The 14,129-nt window shown below is 36.9% G+C and overlaps 1 protein-coding gene across 2 annotated transcripts in view; it reads left to right on the top strand.

Moving 5' to 3' along the window:
- The first annotated feature begins 7,539 nt into the window (after nucleotides 1–7,539).
- The window catches only part of PGM5 (phosphoglucomutase 5), a 212,719-nt gene continuing 206,129 nt past the window's right edge, over nucleotides 7,540–14,129 (top strand). Inside the window, exon 1 of one of the 2 annotated variants that reach the window (XM_074280735.1) lies at nucleotides 7,540–8,261. In XM_074280735.1, coding sequence (XP_074136836.1) covers nucleotides 8,001–8,261 — 261 coding nt within the window. In that variant the 5' untranslated portion in view covers nucleotides 7,540–8,000. The remainder of the gene's footprint in view (nucleotides 8,262–14,129) is intronic. The other variant, XM_074280734.1, reaches the window with a different exon arrangement.

Below are 14,129 nucleotides of genomic sequence, written 5' to 3'. Positions count from 1 at the left end.
ATCTAGTCATTGTTGATATTTTCCCTTCATTCCCCTCTCCCCTTTAACTGATTTAGGGGAAAACTTCAGTCTAAGATCATGCATGACTAAAGAACTACTAAAAACCAGAGTTCCCACTTGGCACAGCAGAGATTATTGACAACCTACAAAAATTTGAATAATTCCATCCAGGTGTTAAACCAGGAAATTGGGGGAATAGTGGAGCAGAGCCATAATAGGCTAGAAACCCTGACTTCCCTTCCTGATCTACTTTCCAATCAACTTTGTAAATTACGAATTGAAAAATTAAGTAATTAAAATAAATGCAATTAAACTGAAAGGGGGGGATTTGCAGAGAAGTTCATAGATAGGTGAAAAACCAGGCTGAAAAAGAAGTGTTGTGTTAGAATCATGAAGATTTGAATTCAAAACCAGCCTCCTTATTATATATTTATTCTCATTATGCCTAAATTTTAGTGTAATCTGGGGTGTGGCTTGGACAGCTAGCTAGTGCAATGTCTAGAGCACAAGACCTGAAGTCTGGAAGACTTGAATTAAAATCTGGCCTTAGACACTTACTAGCTTACTTCCTGGGCAAGTCACTTAACCTTGTTTACCTCAGTTTCCCCATCTGTAAAATGAGCTAGAGAAGGAAATGGCAAAACATTCCAGTATCTTTGCTAAGAAAAACTCAGAAATGGAGTCCCGGAGAGTTGGCTACCACTGAACAATAAAAGAGGTTTGCCTACATATTTTCTTATTGCATATTATATAATTTATATATATATATATATGTATATATATATGTGTGTGTGTGTGTGTGTGTGTGTTTGTGTGTGTGTATGTGTATACATATAATTTATAGTCTTTCTCTCTTTAATTCAACAATTGACTCCTTTTTCCCCTATATATACTTTAATGAAAGCTGACTGCTGCTAAATGAGAGGGTCAATAGACCAAATAATTAAACCAAGTCTATCTTCATTCCAGTATACCCTTCTGAGAGATATAGTGATTATCCTTAAGGGCATATCTGATCATTTCACTCCCCTACTCAATAAACTTCACTGAGTCCCTTTTGCTTTTGGGTTAACATATAATTTTCTCTATTTGGCTTTTAAAGCTCTTTGCAACTTAACCAAAATATATCTTTCTAGTCTTATTATATATTTCTCTCATTCTTACATTCTAGGATATAGCTAAATTGGTCTTTTTGTTTCTGAAATATCACCCTCCACTTTCCCTGGTTCTACCTCCTTGTCTTTCTTTCAGTCATCTCCCATGTCTAGAATGAACTACCTACTCACCTACCCAAAGTTCTTTCTCTTCCTTCAAAATGATTCCAGTGAGCTATCATCTATATTAAAGGTTTTTTAAACTCTGGATCATGATCCCACATAACTGAATGTGGGGGTTGCAAAAAAAAATTGGCAGCAGTAAAATTAAATGCAATTCAAAATCAAACATATAATGAATCTGAGGTATTTCTGATGGCTCTTTCCAGTGTTACATCACGGGACTTTACTGTAGCCTACGTTCTGAACACATGACATTGTAACTTTGCACTGCACAAGCATGAATACTGCCAACACTACCTTAGTTCAGATTCAAGATGGGGTCAGGTAAAAATTTCTCTGGCAAAAAGGGGATATAGTGGGAAAAGTTCAAGAAGCCCTGATCTACCTAAAGCCTTTCTTGAGTCCTCCAACTCCCAATCTCCCTTCCCCAAATTACCTTGCATTTAACCACTTCGTGTTTATTTATATTTCACTTTTTTATTCTTTTAAAATGTTGTGTAGTTTCTCTTTTTATTTTCTTGTTTTTATTCTAGAACATGATATATGTTATGTGATGTATACTTATGGTCTTTCCTGTAAGTGGAAGCTCTTTGCAAAACTCATGAAAGGAAAAGCCTTCATGTTTTAAACTCTAAATTATTCTGTGGGAAATGCATTCAAGAGTCTCTTTTATGACTGAGAAATAAAGAGGATCACAGGAGATAAAATGGGTAATTTTGATTACATTGAATTAATGAAATTAGAAATTGAGGGGATGTCCATCAATTAGAAATAAGTTGTGGTATATGAATATAATGTAATACTATTGTTCAGAAAAACCTTGTTAAGACTTACATGAATGATTTTGAATGAAGTGAGCAGAACCAGGAGAATATTACACAGAGAAACTACAAGATTATGTGGTGATCAACTGTGACAGACTTAGCTCTTCTCAGCAATACAGTAATCAAAGACAATTCCAATAAACTTGTGATGCATCCAGAGAATGAAGTTTGGAGATTTAATGTATATCAAAACACACTATTTTCATCTTATTTTTTTTCTCATGGTTTTTCCCTTTTGTTTTGATTTTTCTTTCAAAACATGACAAATATGGAAATATATCTAAAGTTATTGTACATGTATATTCTATATCATATTGCTTGTTGTTTTGGGGAAGAAAGGAAAGGAAGGAGAAAATTTTGAAATTCAAAATATGATGAAAATGAATGTTATAAACTATATTTATGCATAATTGGAAACAATAAAATGCTATTATAAAAAAGAAAAAAATCATTTTTCAATTGCGTCAAATTTTTAAAAAATAAAAGCCATTTTCTAACTGATAAAAAGGTTCAAAGGATATGAAGAGGCAGTTTTCAGAAGGAGAAATCAATATGATCATGTGGAAAATGCCCTAAATTACTATAATTAGAAATAATAAAATGTTACTAAGAAAAAGCAAAAAAATTCATTTTTCAAGTAAGCCAAATTTTTAAAAATAAGAGTTACTTTCCAATGGGTAAATGGTCAAAGTATATAAGCAGGTAGTTTTCAGAAAAAATGCTCTAAATCACTATTGATCAGAGAAAAGCAAATTAAAACAAGCTTATATCCATTGGGTTGGCTAATATGACAGAAAAGCAAATGCAAATGCTGAAAGGGATGTGGAAAAATGGGTTTATTCATATACCATTGGTAGAGTTGTGAGCTGATATAATTCTTCTAGAGAATAATTTATAACTATATCCAAAGAGTTATAAAACTGGGCATGATCTTTGACCCAATAATATTGCTAGTAAGTCTGATCCAAAGAGATCAAAGAAAAAGCAAAAGAACTATATATACAAAAATATTTATAGCAGCTTTTTTTTTTTTTTTTTTTTTTTTTTTGTGGTGGCAAAGAGTTAGAAATTGAGATTTTATCCATTATTTGAGAAATGGCTGAACAAATTGTGGTACATGATTGTGATGGAATACTATTGTGCTCTAAAAATTATGTAGGGGATAGTTTCAAAAAAATCTGGAAAGCAAAATTTTGTTTGGAAAAAGGACTGGTGGGAGGGAAAGAATTCGAAACTCAAAAAAAAAAAAAAAGGTTGAAATTTTCACAAAGGATTCTCTGCTTTTTTTTTCCTTTTAAAAAACTCACCTACCTCTTTATTGGACAGGGACTTGTTATATTGGACTAAGGCCAAAATTTTCTTTCTTCCTGAACAGGCAAGCCAATATTTAGGGATTCAGTCTTACGATGATTTGGGAAAAGGGAAATGGAGTTTAGATACCTCCATTACTCAGACTGGAGATGCAAATGGTTGGGGTGACTCCTGGCCTCCAGAAAGAATTGTATGAGCCAGCCACCTGGACTCAAGATGGAAGTTGGGGATATAGAACCCCAATATATATGTTGAACAGGATAATTAGGCTTCAAGCAGTTGTAGAGATTATCACCAATCAGACGGCTGAGGCACTAGATCTTTTGGCTGATGAAGCTACTTGAACCAGAGAGGCTATTTTAGAACACAGACTTGTGTTGGATTATTTGTGGCTGAGGAAGGGGGAGTTTGTGCTAAACTAAATTTATCAACATGTATAAAGATTGATGAGGTGGAAATCTAGTAAGAGAAATCCCTAAGAACATTAGGAAACTTGCTCATGTTTCCTGTACAGACTTGGACCTCACCGTTCAATATGTCTTGATGGTCCTGGTTTGGGAAAGCTGGTAGAAGCAGTTCCTTTGGTTTGGCCTTATAGCCCTTTGTGGTGTTATATTACTCCCTATCTGCATCCCTTGTTTGATCAGATTAATAACCAGAATTGTCCAAAACTCATTATCTGGAATGATTAGGTTGGAAGAGAAAGCTAAAGGGTCTGTTAGATGGATGTTGTTAAAAGGACAAGGGTGGAGCCAGTGGCCCAAGAACAACAGGAACAAGAAGGAAATGAGGAATTCATAGGGAATGTGAAATTATGTTACAAAAATTTGAAGCGATCTCAGTGTACAAAGTAAGAGGAGGGACTGAATGAGAAGAGGTGAGATCTTTCAAGACAGTTGTGAAAATCGAGTAAGGCTTCATCTACTTCAGAGTTTGAATAGGCCTGAAGGACTTTGAGCATTGATTCAAGGGCATAATTGAGTCCCCTTCCTGCTATCCTCCCATGACACAATTTCCTCCCTATTTCAGTCAAATATGGGCAACTATGTACTTATTGGTCAAGTTCAATTTCGTGGGTAGATCTTTCGTTTAGAATGTAAGATTCTCAGCCAATGAGGATGAGGGTCAGTGTTGGGAGGGGGTATTTGCATTAGGGATTAAAGGTGCTGTCCTGCCCACAGGAGGCGCTTCTTCTCTTAGATTATCTGCTGGAAGGGTGGGATGACCTTCTTGTCGGAATGTACAATAAACTTTGCTTTACTCTAGAGAAAAAAAAAAACAACAACAACAAAAAAAACCCCAAAAAACTTTCTTTTATATTTTGACTTGAAGATGAGGAGTCTGTTTCAGGAGCTTTGGGTACACAAAATTTTCTCAGATTTCCAGTTGCATGAAGCCTTGTATCTCCCCAAAATAAGTGGAAACCTCATCTGTCACTCAGCAGAAGGTGTTGCAGAGGTGACTCAGAGGAAGGAGTCTAAGTTTCCATATGAGTAGGGAAAGTATGATGAGGAGATGTGCTCTGTCTTATTGCAATAGTCTATCTTAAGTGTATTTACATTGTAGTCCATCTTCTTCTCAGTGGTCAAAATAATTTTTAACAAACAGGAACGATGGTTCCCCACTTTTTATCCCCACTCACTCCCAATCCCAATTTCTAGTTGTTACTTCCAGGTTTAAATTCAAATTTATTTGCCTTTTAAAGCTTTTCACTTCTTGGCCCCTTTTTACTACCCAATTTTCTTGTATTCTAATCCCTTCTATATGTTCCATCCATAGTGACCTACTTGTTCGTCCTACATGAGCCTCCATCTTTTATCCTTGAGCCATTGCATTAGCCAATATCCCTGGCTTAAATGTTCTCCTTTCCAATTTCCTTCTCTTATAATCCTTGACTTTTGTTAAGATTCAATTCAAATGACACCTTTTCCAAGAGACCTTTCCTGGGACTCTCACCTCAGTTGCTTTTATCATCATCTTTTTCATATATTCTGTATTTATCTTGTATTTTCTGGTTTATATATGTTGCATACTTTATTAGAAATTAAACTTTTTGAAGACAGGCTCTATTTTTACTCTTTCACTGTATACACAACACAATAGAAACAGGCACACAATAATGCATAAATGTATTTGTTGATTGATTGACATTTAAAGTCCTTTACAACTTAACCACAATCTTCCTTACTGGCTTTATTCTACATTGCTATCTTTCATGAATACTATAGTCTAGTCAAATTGGCCTTCTTAACTAGTTTGTATACATAGAATTCTATCTCTCATCTCAATGTTTTGGTTTGGATATTCTTGCCTGACAATGTACTTTTCCTTATGTACATTCCTCTTGGAATCCCTAATTACTTCAAGATTTAGGTTAAGATTACTTCTTATATGAAATCTTTCCTGATCTTTCCAGTTGCTAATGCTTTACTCATAAATCATCTTACATCTATTTTGTCTATAATACCACATAAATGGACAGCTAGATGAGGCAAAGGATAGAACGCCAGCCCTGGAATCAGGATTATCTGAGTTCAAATATGACTTATGATACTAACTTGCTGGGTAACCCTGGGCAAGTCACTTAATTCTATTTGTCTCAGTTTCCTCATCTGTCAAATTAACTAGAGAAGAAAATGGCAAATATTCTAGTATCTTTGCAGAGAAAAATCTAAAAGGGATCACGAAGTGTCAAACATGACTACAATGATTCAAAGCTACTTTCATTCATTCATTCATAGAGGGATTCAGGAGATAAATTGCTTTCAACATCAGCAAAGATTTCTTGGAATATGACATTGAAGATTTATAGGTAGTGGGAAAGATATATTAGGCAAAGAGCAAATGCAAGTATACAGAAGATCAGTCATATTGGAATTTAAGTTATATGTGTTAATACTGGTGAGACTGAATAGGTAGTATGAAGGACCTTAAATGCTATGCTAAGGAGTTAGGACTTAATTTGTTGGCAATAGTTATAGAGTTGGCAACTCTAAAACCCTGAAAGTCTCTGAGTTCATGAATTATATAATCAATACAGGATGTTAGGAAGATTAATATAGTAGTACAGGATAGATTGGAGGCAGGAGAGGTAGGGGTATGTAGTATGTTCTTGTTTTTAGGATTTTATTACAAGTTAAGCAGAAGAGTCCTAAACTTCCCAGCATCTGCAGACCAAAATCAGCTTCTTCCCTTTTGAATCAGAATATATATATATATATATATAACATATACGTATAAGCTAGAAATTCTAACATGTTAAAAACAAACAAGATAGATGGCAAACTTCTTCCTTGAATGTGAAATTTGTTAGGGAAAGTTGGAAAATGAAGGAAAAGTGAGACTATTAGGTAGAAAGAGCAGGGAGTCAGAATTTCCTTGATACAGATGTTTCTCTCCCGGCTTTCCCCTTCTCCCACCAAAACATCTTAGGTCCCATGAGGATTCAGAGGACATGATTTAACTGTATAGTGTCACTTCTTGTAATTTACTATATCTATCTATCCAAGGTTAGCTATCCAAGATAACATCTATAAAAGGAAGAGGTTGCCTTTAATGACTTCTCTAGTTTTTCCTAATTCTAAATTAGTGAGCCGAAGATTCTTTGTGTACTAAAATGTCTTGAGTATTTTTTTTTTTTTTTTTTTTTGAGGGATAGAGGTGGGGTGTGAGTGTGTGTATGTGATTAGTTGCTGAGGATAGATAGTTGTATGTTCTAATTCTCATTGGTTTGGAAGGCTTGACAGTATGTGATTCCCAGCAACAAATGTCAGTGTAGGAACACACACACACACACACACACACACACACACACACACACACACAGAGCCTCCAATTTCAGTGCTGGCAGGGGATTACAATTCTCAGCTCCTCTTTCCAGGGTTATTTTTGGCTGAGCCTGCTAGCTGATGGCGAAAGATTTCAGCCCTCTCTCAAACCTCTCCCTGCCCTTGTACAAAAGAGAAACCCGTGAGTGCTACGGTGCATTCCTGGGGAGAGTGGAAGAAGGGACCGAAAAAGTGGGAGGGCAGGAACTGCAGGAGGTGGGGAGGGGAGTCTCTTGTAATTCTCAAATCGCTCCTTCCCACCCCCATCTCCTGGCTAAATTTTAAGGAGGAGTTTGGATAGAGTGGAGAGTCCCAGTGGGAGAGTTGGAAAGGGCGGACACCGCCTAGAAGGCATCCCGGGAGGAAGGGGGGAGGGGAGGACTGGGAGAGGAGTGTATTGGAAACTTTGAAAGAGAATACAGCTGCTTCTTCCTGCCGAGAAGAAATCAGCTCCAGAGAGGGCTAGCGGATTGGAGGGAAGTTTGTCTACCTCTGGGAGCAGGGGGACATTTTCCTGGAAGGCAGTAGCTAAACTGCGGGGCAGCGGCAGGGAGAGGACAGGGGTGGGAACATCTGGACGCATGGCTGTGTGTGAGGGGAGAGTGGGAAGAGAGGAAAGACTCAGCTGAGGAAAAGAAGAGAAGTTTAGGCTGGGACAGAGAGAAGTAGGAGCGCTCTCCAGGGGTGATCAGGATCAGTGGCTCAGAGGTTTTGGTCCAAGACTCACGTCCAAGGCTAGTGGCGATCAGGATTAGGCAGCAATGGAGGGGAGCCCCATCCCGGTGCTGACGGTGCAAACAACTCCCTACGAGGATCAGAAGCCGACGGGAGGCGGGGGGCTGCGCAGACCCACCGGCCTCTTTGAGAGCCAGCGCAACTACTTGCCCAACTTCGTGCAAAGTGTCCTTTCGTCCATCGACCTTCGAGACCGCCAGGGCTGCACCATGGTGGTGGGGAGTGATGGCAGGTACTTCAGCAAGGCAGCCACCGAGATTGTGGTCCAGATGGCTGCGGCCAACGGGGTGAGTTGGCCTTCCTTCCTTAGCCACCTCCTCCTTCAGCTATCCCCAGCCTCCATCTCTAGACATCCCGATAGTCCACCTCTCTATTGCAACTCACCCCACACTTCTTACTCTCTATTTAATAATCTTTATTACCGTTCACATTTTCCCCTGGCATTGATTCCCACTGCTGCCTTCTTTTTCACTATTTTATCCTATTTTTGTAATTCCTGTCATACACCTTTTCCTTATCTCAATTTATTAAAGGTTCACTTAGTATGTGATACCTAAATCTAATTTTCCTTATGTACTGTGCCTCATTCTGCCCACATCTAAGCAAACTCCGCTCAACTCTTATTGCTTTCCTTGATTTACAACAAAGCTCTCCCTGCACCCCTCTTACTCCCATAAGACAACTGTAAACACTATCCTCCTCCGTGTTACTTTTTATGTTAGTTACACGACTCTACTTTCCCCCCGACCTTTCCCAAGGGAAGAGCCCTGGCCTCCCAGACAGGAGAACTAATTTAGTCAAAGGAAATTGGACTAGGTAATTCCATGTCTATAGTACCCAAAATAGTGCGTAATTTTACAATTCTTTTTCCCTTTTACAGTTTTTGCCTCCCAGTGATTTCTCTAGCCCATTTAGTCTCTGAAAACACTGTCCATACTTATTTGTGTTAATGAACTGTTAAACTGGTGGGCTTTCTTTAACCATTCATTTGTTCAGGGTAGGATGGGGGTAGTGTGGATGACCCTGAGGTACCATTAGGTACCATGCTATATGCTAGCCATTAGTGACATGTAGAATATGTCTGTAAGTGGATTGAGGAGATCTATCAATCTATATCTATGTCTATATGACAATGATTTTAGGTCATAAGTCATACAAAATAAATGTTTATTAACTGACATTTAACAATTCATGAATTCTCTTCCCACTCTCCTGGAGTTTTCATGATTATTTTCTTTAACTTTCATATCAATGTTCCTTTCCAGTATGTACCTCTAGACCTTCAATCCCTATCTCCCCTACCTCATTTTCTCTTCTCCACATGGTCACAGTTGCTTCATCCTTCAGTTCACACTATCTCTCCACCAAATTTTTGAGAAAATCTTGGGTATCCTGTAAGAATCATTCTAGAGCTTCAGAGATTTCAGTACCTAAATCTTTATTTTTAGAGGAAGTTGTTGGTAAAGCAAGAAGGTCCTACTAAAAGTCTTCTTTACGTGAAATTTCTTTACCTCTTGATGAGCAAGAAAAAGCCTCTTTAAAAGGGAAACCTAACCTGGTAGTGAATCCTGTTTTCTTTCTTTTTCTTTCCCTCCCTCTCTCACTTTTTCATTGCTGATTATTATTAAAAAGGCTAACTTTATGGTAGTTTGTGCTTTCAGGCTCATCATTCCTAAGCATATATTACCTATGTTAGGGAAAAGAGAAGTTTTTGATGAATAACCAAAGAGACTGGGGAAAACAAGGGAGCAGTTTTGAGAGTTGAGAGCCTGCAGTACTGCTTTTGGGATACCAATGATATGCCGCCTCATTTGTAATTGATGAACATTGGCTTTAAGCAGGAAGTTGGAGGGAAGTTGATAAATAAGCTTTTACTCTGGTCTGACAAAACCATTTTCTGTGGAATGATTGAGAATAACTAGCTTTGGGAGATGTATAACTTTCATACTCCTTCTTGAGCCATTTTTTCAAGGGAATGAGAGAAACAGAGCTTGTCTGCTACTGACTGAGCACAGGAATATTTTTAAAGTCACCCTTGGTTGATTTGCATGGGAAGTTTCTTAGTTTCCTTTATTGTAAAGGCTTTTGAAATCCTGTTAGAAGTTAAGATTTCCTAATCTGAAAGTTTTTAATAAATTTTTCAGAGATATGCCATGAAAAATTTTATATATTTCAGATAAAATAAAATTTGTAATTTTGTTCAGTATAACTATTAGTATGGTATTTGCAAAAGAAACAAAACTTGCCTGTGACATGCGTGCATCAGCCTCAAAATCTGTCACACCATGAGCTTGCAAAGAACTCCTTAAGCAGCTGTTATATTGAAGAGAAACTATTGTATATATTTCTTTTTTTTTATTATATATATATATATATTTTATAATATTATCCCTTGTATTCATTTTTCCAATTTACCCCCCCTCCCTCTATTCCCTCCCCCCGACGACAGGCAATACCATACATTTTACATGTGTTACAATATAGTCTAGGTACAATACATGTGTGCGAATATCACTTTCTTGTTGCACAATAAACATTAGAATCCGAAGGTACATGCAACCTGGGCAGACAGATATTAGTGCTAACAATTTTCATTCCCCTCCCAGTGTTTCTTCTCTGGGTGCAGCTACCTCTGTCCATCATTGATCAACTGGAAGTGAGTTGGATCTTCTTTATGTTGAAGATTTCCACTTCCATCAGAATACATCCTCATACAGCATTGTTGTTGAAGTGTACAGTGATCTTCTGGTTCTGCTCATTTCACTCAGCATCAGTTGATTTAAGTCTCTCCAGGCCTCTCTATATTCCTCCTGCTGGTCATTTCTTACCGAGCAATAATATTCCATAACCTTCATCTATTGTATATATTTCTTGAGCATCTTCTTGTGTGGTCATCTTGAACATTCTATGTTCTACTATTCCTCATAGTGAAGGATAATGTGATACAAGCAAAAAAAAAGGACAAGAGAAAGACAAAGAGACAATGAGACAATGAGAGAGAGAGAGAGAGAGAGAGAGAGAGAGAGAGAGAGAGAGAGAGAGAGAGAGAGAGAGAGAGAGAGAGAGAGGAGGAGGAGGAGGAAGAGGAGGGGGAAAAAGATAAAAGAAGAAGGAGGAGGAGAAGAAGAAGAAAAAGAAAAAGAAGAAGAATCTTCAGAAAATTATCTTTCAAATCTATAGTCCTGGTTCTAATCTCTTCCCAGATCTCTAGTTTATATCTTCAAATCCCTGAAAGTCTTTCCAATGCCTCTACCTCACAAATTGCCCAATTGTATCTCCCTTAAATTTGTCACTCCGATTATTGAAGACTGGATTATCATTCAAGTCACTCTGCCTTGATATATCAGTCTTTTAAAATGCTTCCATCTTCTTTCTCCCTCCTCAAATCAGACTAACATTATGATATCTATTGTATCTGTCCCATCACTCCTTCCATTCTAAGGGAAAGAACCTAAGTTTAGGCACTAATTAGCTCTTATCAGACTTATATATATATAATAGTATAAGACTAACTAATCCATCCCCTTTTCTAATCTATTTTCTACACTCCAACCTCTGTAGTGTGCAGAGGTTCTCTGTTGTATATTGCCTAGCATATAAACACTTTAAGAATCATGAAAGTATTTATAAAATTATATTGGAGGAAAAGAATACCAAAGAGGAGTTACATAATGATACAAGTGGATACCTCTCAGGTGGATGACATAGCAATAGATGAGCAAAGATAGGACAATTCAACTTTTATTTTGCTATATATGTGTTTATATATGTGTGTATATATGTATGTGTGTGTGTATGCATAAGGGCAACTAGGTGATGCAGTGGATAGAATGCTGGACCTGAAATCAAGAAGACCTAGATTCAAATCCAGCCTCAGACATTTACTAGCTGTGTGATCACGGACAAATCACTTTTTGACTCAGTTTCCTCATCTGTAAAACAAGCTGGAGAAGGAAATGGTAAACCACTCCAAGTATCTTTGACAAGAAAAGTCCAAATAGAGTCACAAAGAGTCAGGTGTGACTGAATAACAATTAAAAAAAAACTTTTTAAATAGAATAATTTTTGTGAAAAAAGGAAACACCATTGACTAAAGAGCTGAACCTCATCATTAATGATACATAAAAAGATAACAAGAGAACTCCAATTATTTTGGATAAGTCCAAGTCATTAAGCTCTGGGGGAAAAACACATCCCAATCTTTTTTTTTTAATTTTAATTTTATTTTATAATTATAACTTTTTTTTTTGACAGTACATATGCATGGGTAATTTTTTACAACATTATCCCTTGCACTTAGTTCTGTTCAGATTTTTTACCTTCCTTCCCCAACCCCCTCCCCCAGATGGCAGGCAGTCTTATACATGTTAAATATATTACAATATATTCTAGATACAATATATGTGTGTAGAACCGAATTTCTTGTTGCACAGGAAGAATTGGATTCAGAATGTAAAAATAACAGTTTACACTCATTTCCCAGTGTTCCTTTTCTGGATGTAGCTGATTCTGTCCATCATTAATCAATTGGAATTGGATTAGCTCTTCTCTATGTTGAAGACATCCACTTCCGTCAGAATACATCCTCGTACAGTATCATTGTTGAAGTGTATAATGATCTTCTGGTTCTGCTCGTTTCACTTAGCATCAGTTGATGTAAGTCTCTCCAAGCCTCTCTGTATTTCTCCTGTTGGTCATTTCTTACAGAACAATAATATTCCATAACATTCATATACCATAATTTATCCAACCATTCTCCAATTGATGGACATCCATTCATTTTCCAGTTTCTAGCCACTATGAAAAGGGCTGCCACAAACATTTTGGCATATACAGGTCCCTTTCCCTTCTTTAGTATTTCCTTGGGATATAAGCCCAGTAGTAGTATGGCTGGGTCAAAGGGTATGCACATTTTGATAACTTTTTGGGCATAATTCCAGATTGCTGTCCAGAATGGTTGGATTCTTTCACAACTCCACCAACAATGCATCAGTGTCCCACTTTTCCCACAGCCCCTCCAACATTTGTACCTGTCATTTTAGCCAATCTGACTGGTGTGTAATGATATTTCAGAGTTGTCTTAATTTGCATTTCTCTGAACAATAGTGATTTGGAACACTCTTTCATATGAGTGGAAATAGTTTTAATTTCATCATCTGAAAATTGTCTGTTCATATCCTTTGACCATTTATCAATTGGAGAATGGCTTGATTTCTTATAAATTAAAGTCAATTCTCTGTATATTTGGAGATGAGGCCTTTATCAGAACTTTTAACTGTAAAAATATTTTCCCAATTGGTTACTTCCCTTCTAATCTTGTTTGCATTAGTTTTGTTTGTGCAGAAACTTTTTAATTTGGTGTAATCAAAAATTTCTATTTTGTGATCAATAATGGTCTCTAGTTCTCCCTTGGACACAAACTCCTTCCTCCTCCACAAGTCTGAGAGGTAAACCATCCCATGTTCCTCCAATTTATTTATGATTTCGTTCTTTATGCCTAAATCTTGGACCCATTTTGATCTAATCTTAGTATGTGGTGTTAAATGTGGGTCCATGCCTAGTTTCTGCCATACTAATTTCCAGTTTTCCCAGCAGTTTTTGTCAAATAATGAATTCGTATCCCAAATTTTGGGATCTTTGGGTTTGTCAAAGATTAGATTGCTATTTTTTTTCACTATCTTGCCCTGTGAACCTAACCTATGCCACTGATCAACTAGTCTATTTCTTAGCCAATACCAAATGGTTTTGGTGACTGTTGCTTTATAATACAGTTCTAGATCAGGTACAGCTAGACCACCTTCACTTAAATTTTTTTTCATTACTTCCCTTGAAATTCTCGACCTTTTGTTGTTCCATATGAATTCTGTTGTTATTTTTTCTAGGTCATTAAAATAGTTTCTTGGAAGTCTGATTGGTATAGCACTAAATAAATAGATTAGTTTAGGGAGTATTGTCATCTTAATTATATTCGCTCGGCCTATCCAAGAGCACTGAATGTCTTTCCAATTATTTAAATCTGACTTTATTTTTGTGGCAAGTGTTTTGTAATTTTGCTCATATAATTCCTGACTCTCCTTTGGTAGATATATTCCCAAATATTTTATACTATCGACCGTTATTTTGAATGGAATTTCTCTTTGTATCTCTTGCTGTTG

This window comes from Sminthopsis crassicaudata, chromosome 1, assembly GCF_048593235.1.
Source record: "Sminthopsis crassicaudata isolate SCR6 chromosome 1, ASM4859323v1, whole genome shotgun sequence".
Classification (NCBI taxonomy): Eukaryota; Metazoa; Chordata; class Mammalia; order Dasyuromorphia; family Dasyuridae; genus Sminthopsis; species Sminthopsis crassicaudata.
This window is presented reverse-complemented; position numbering and strand designations above follow the sequence as displayed.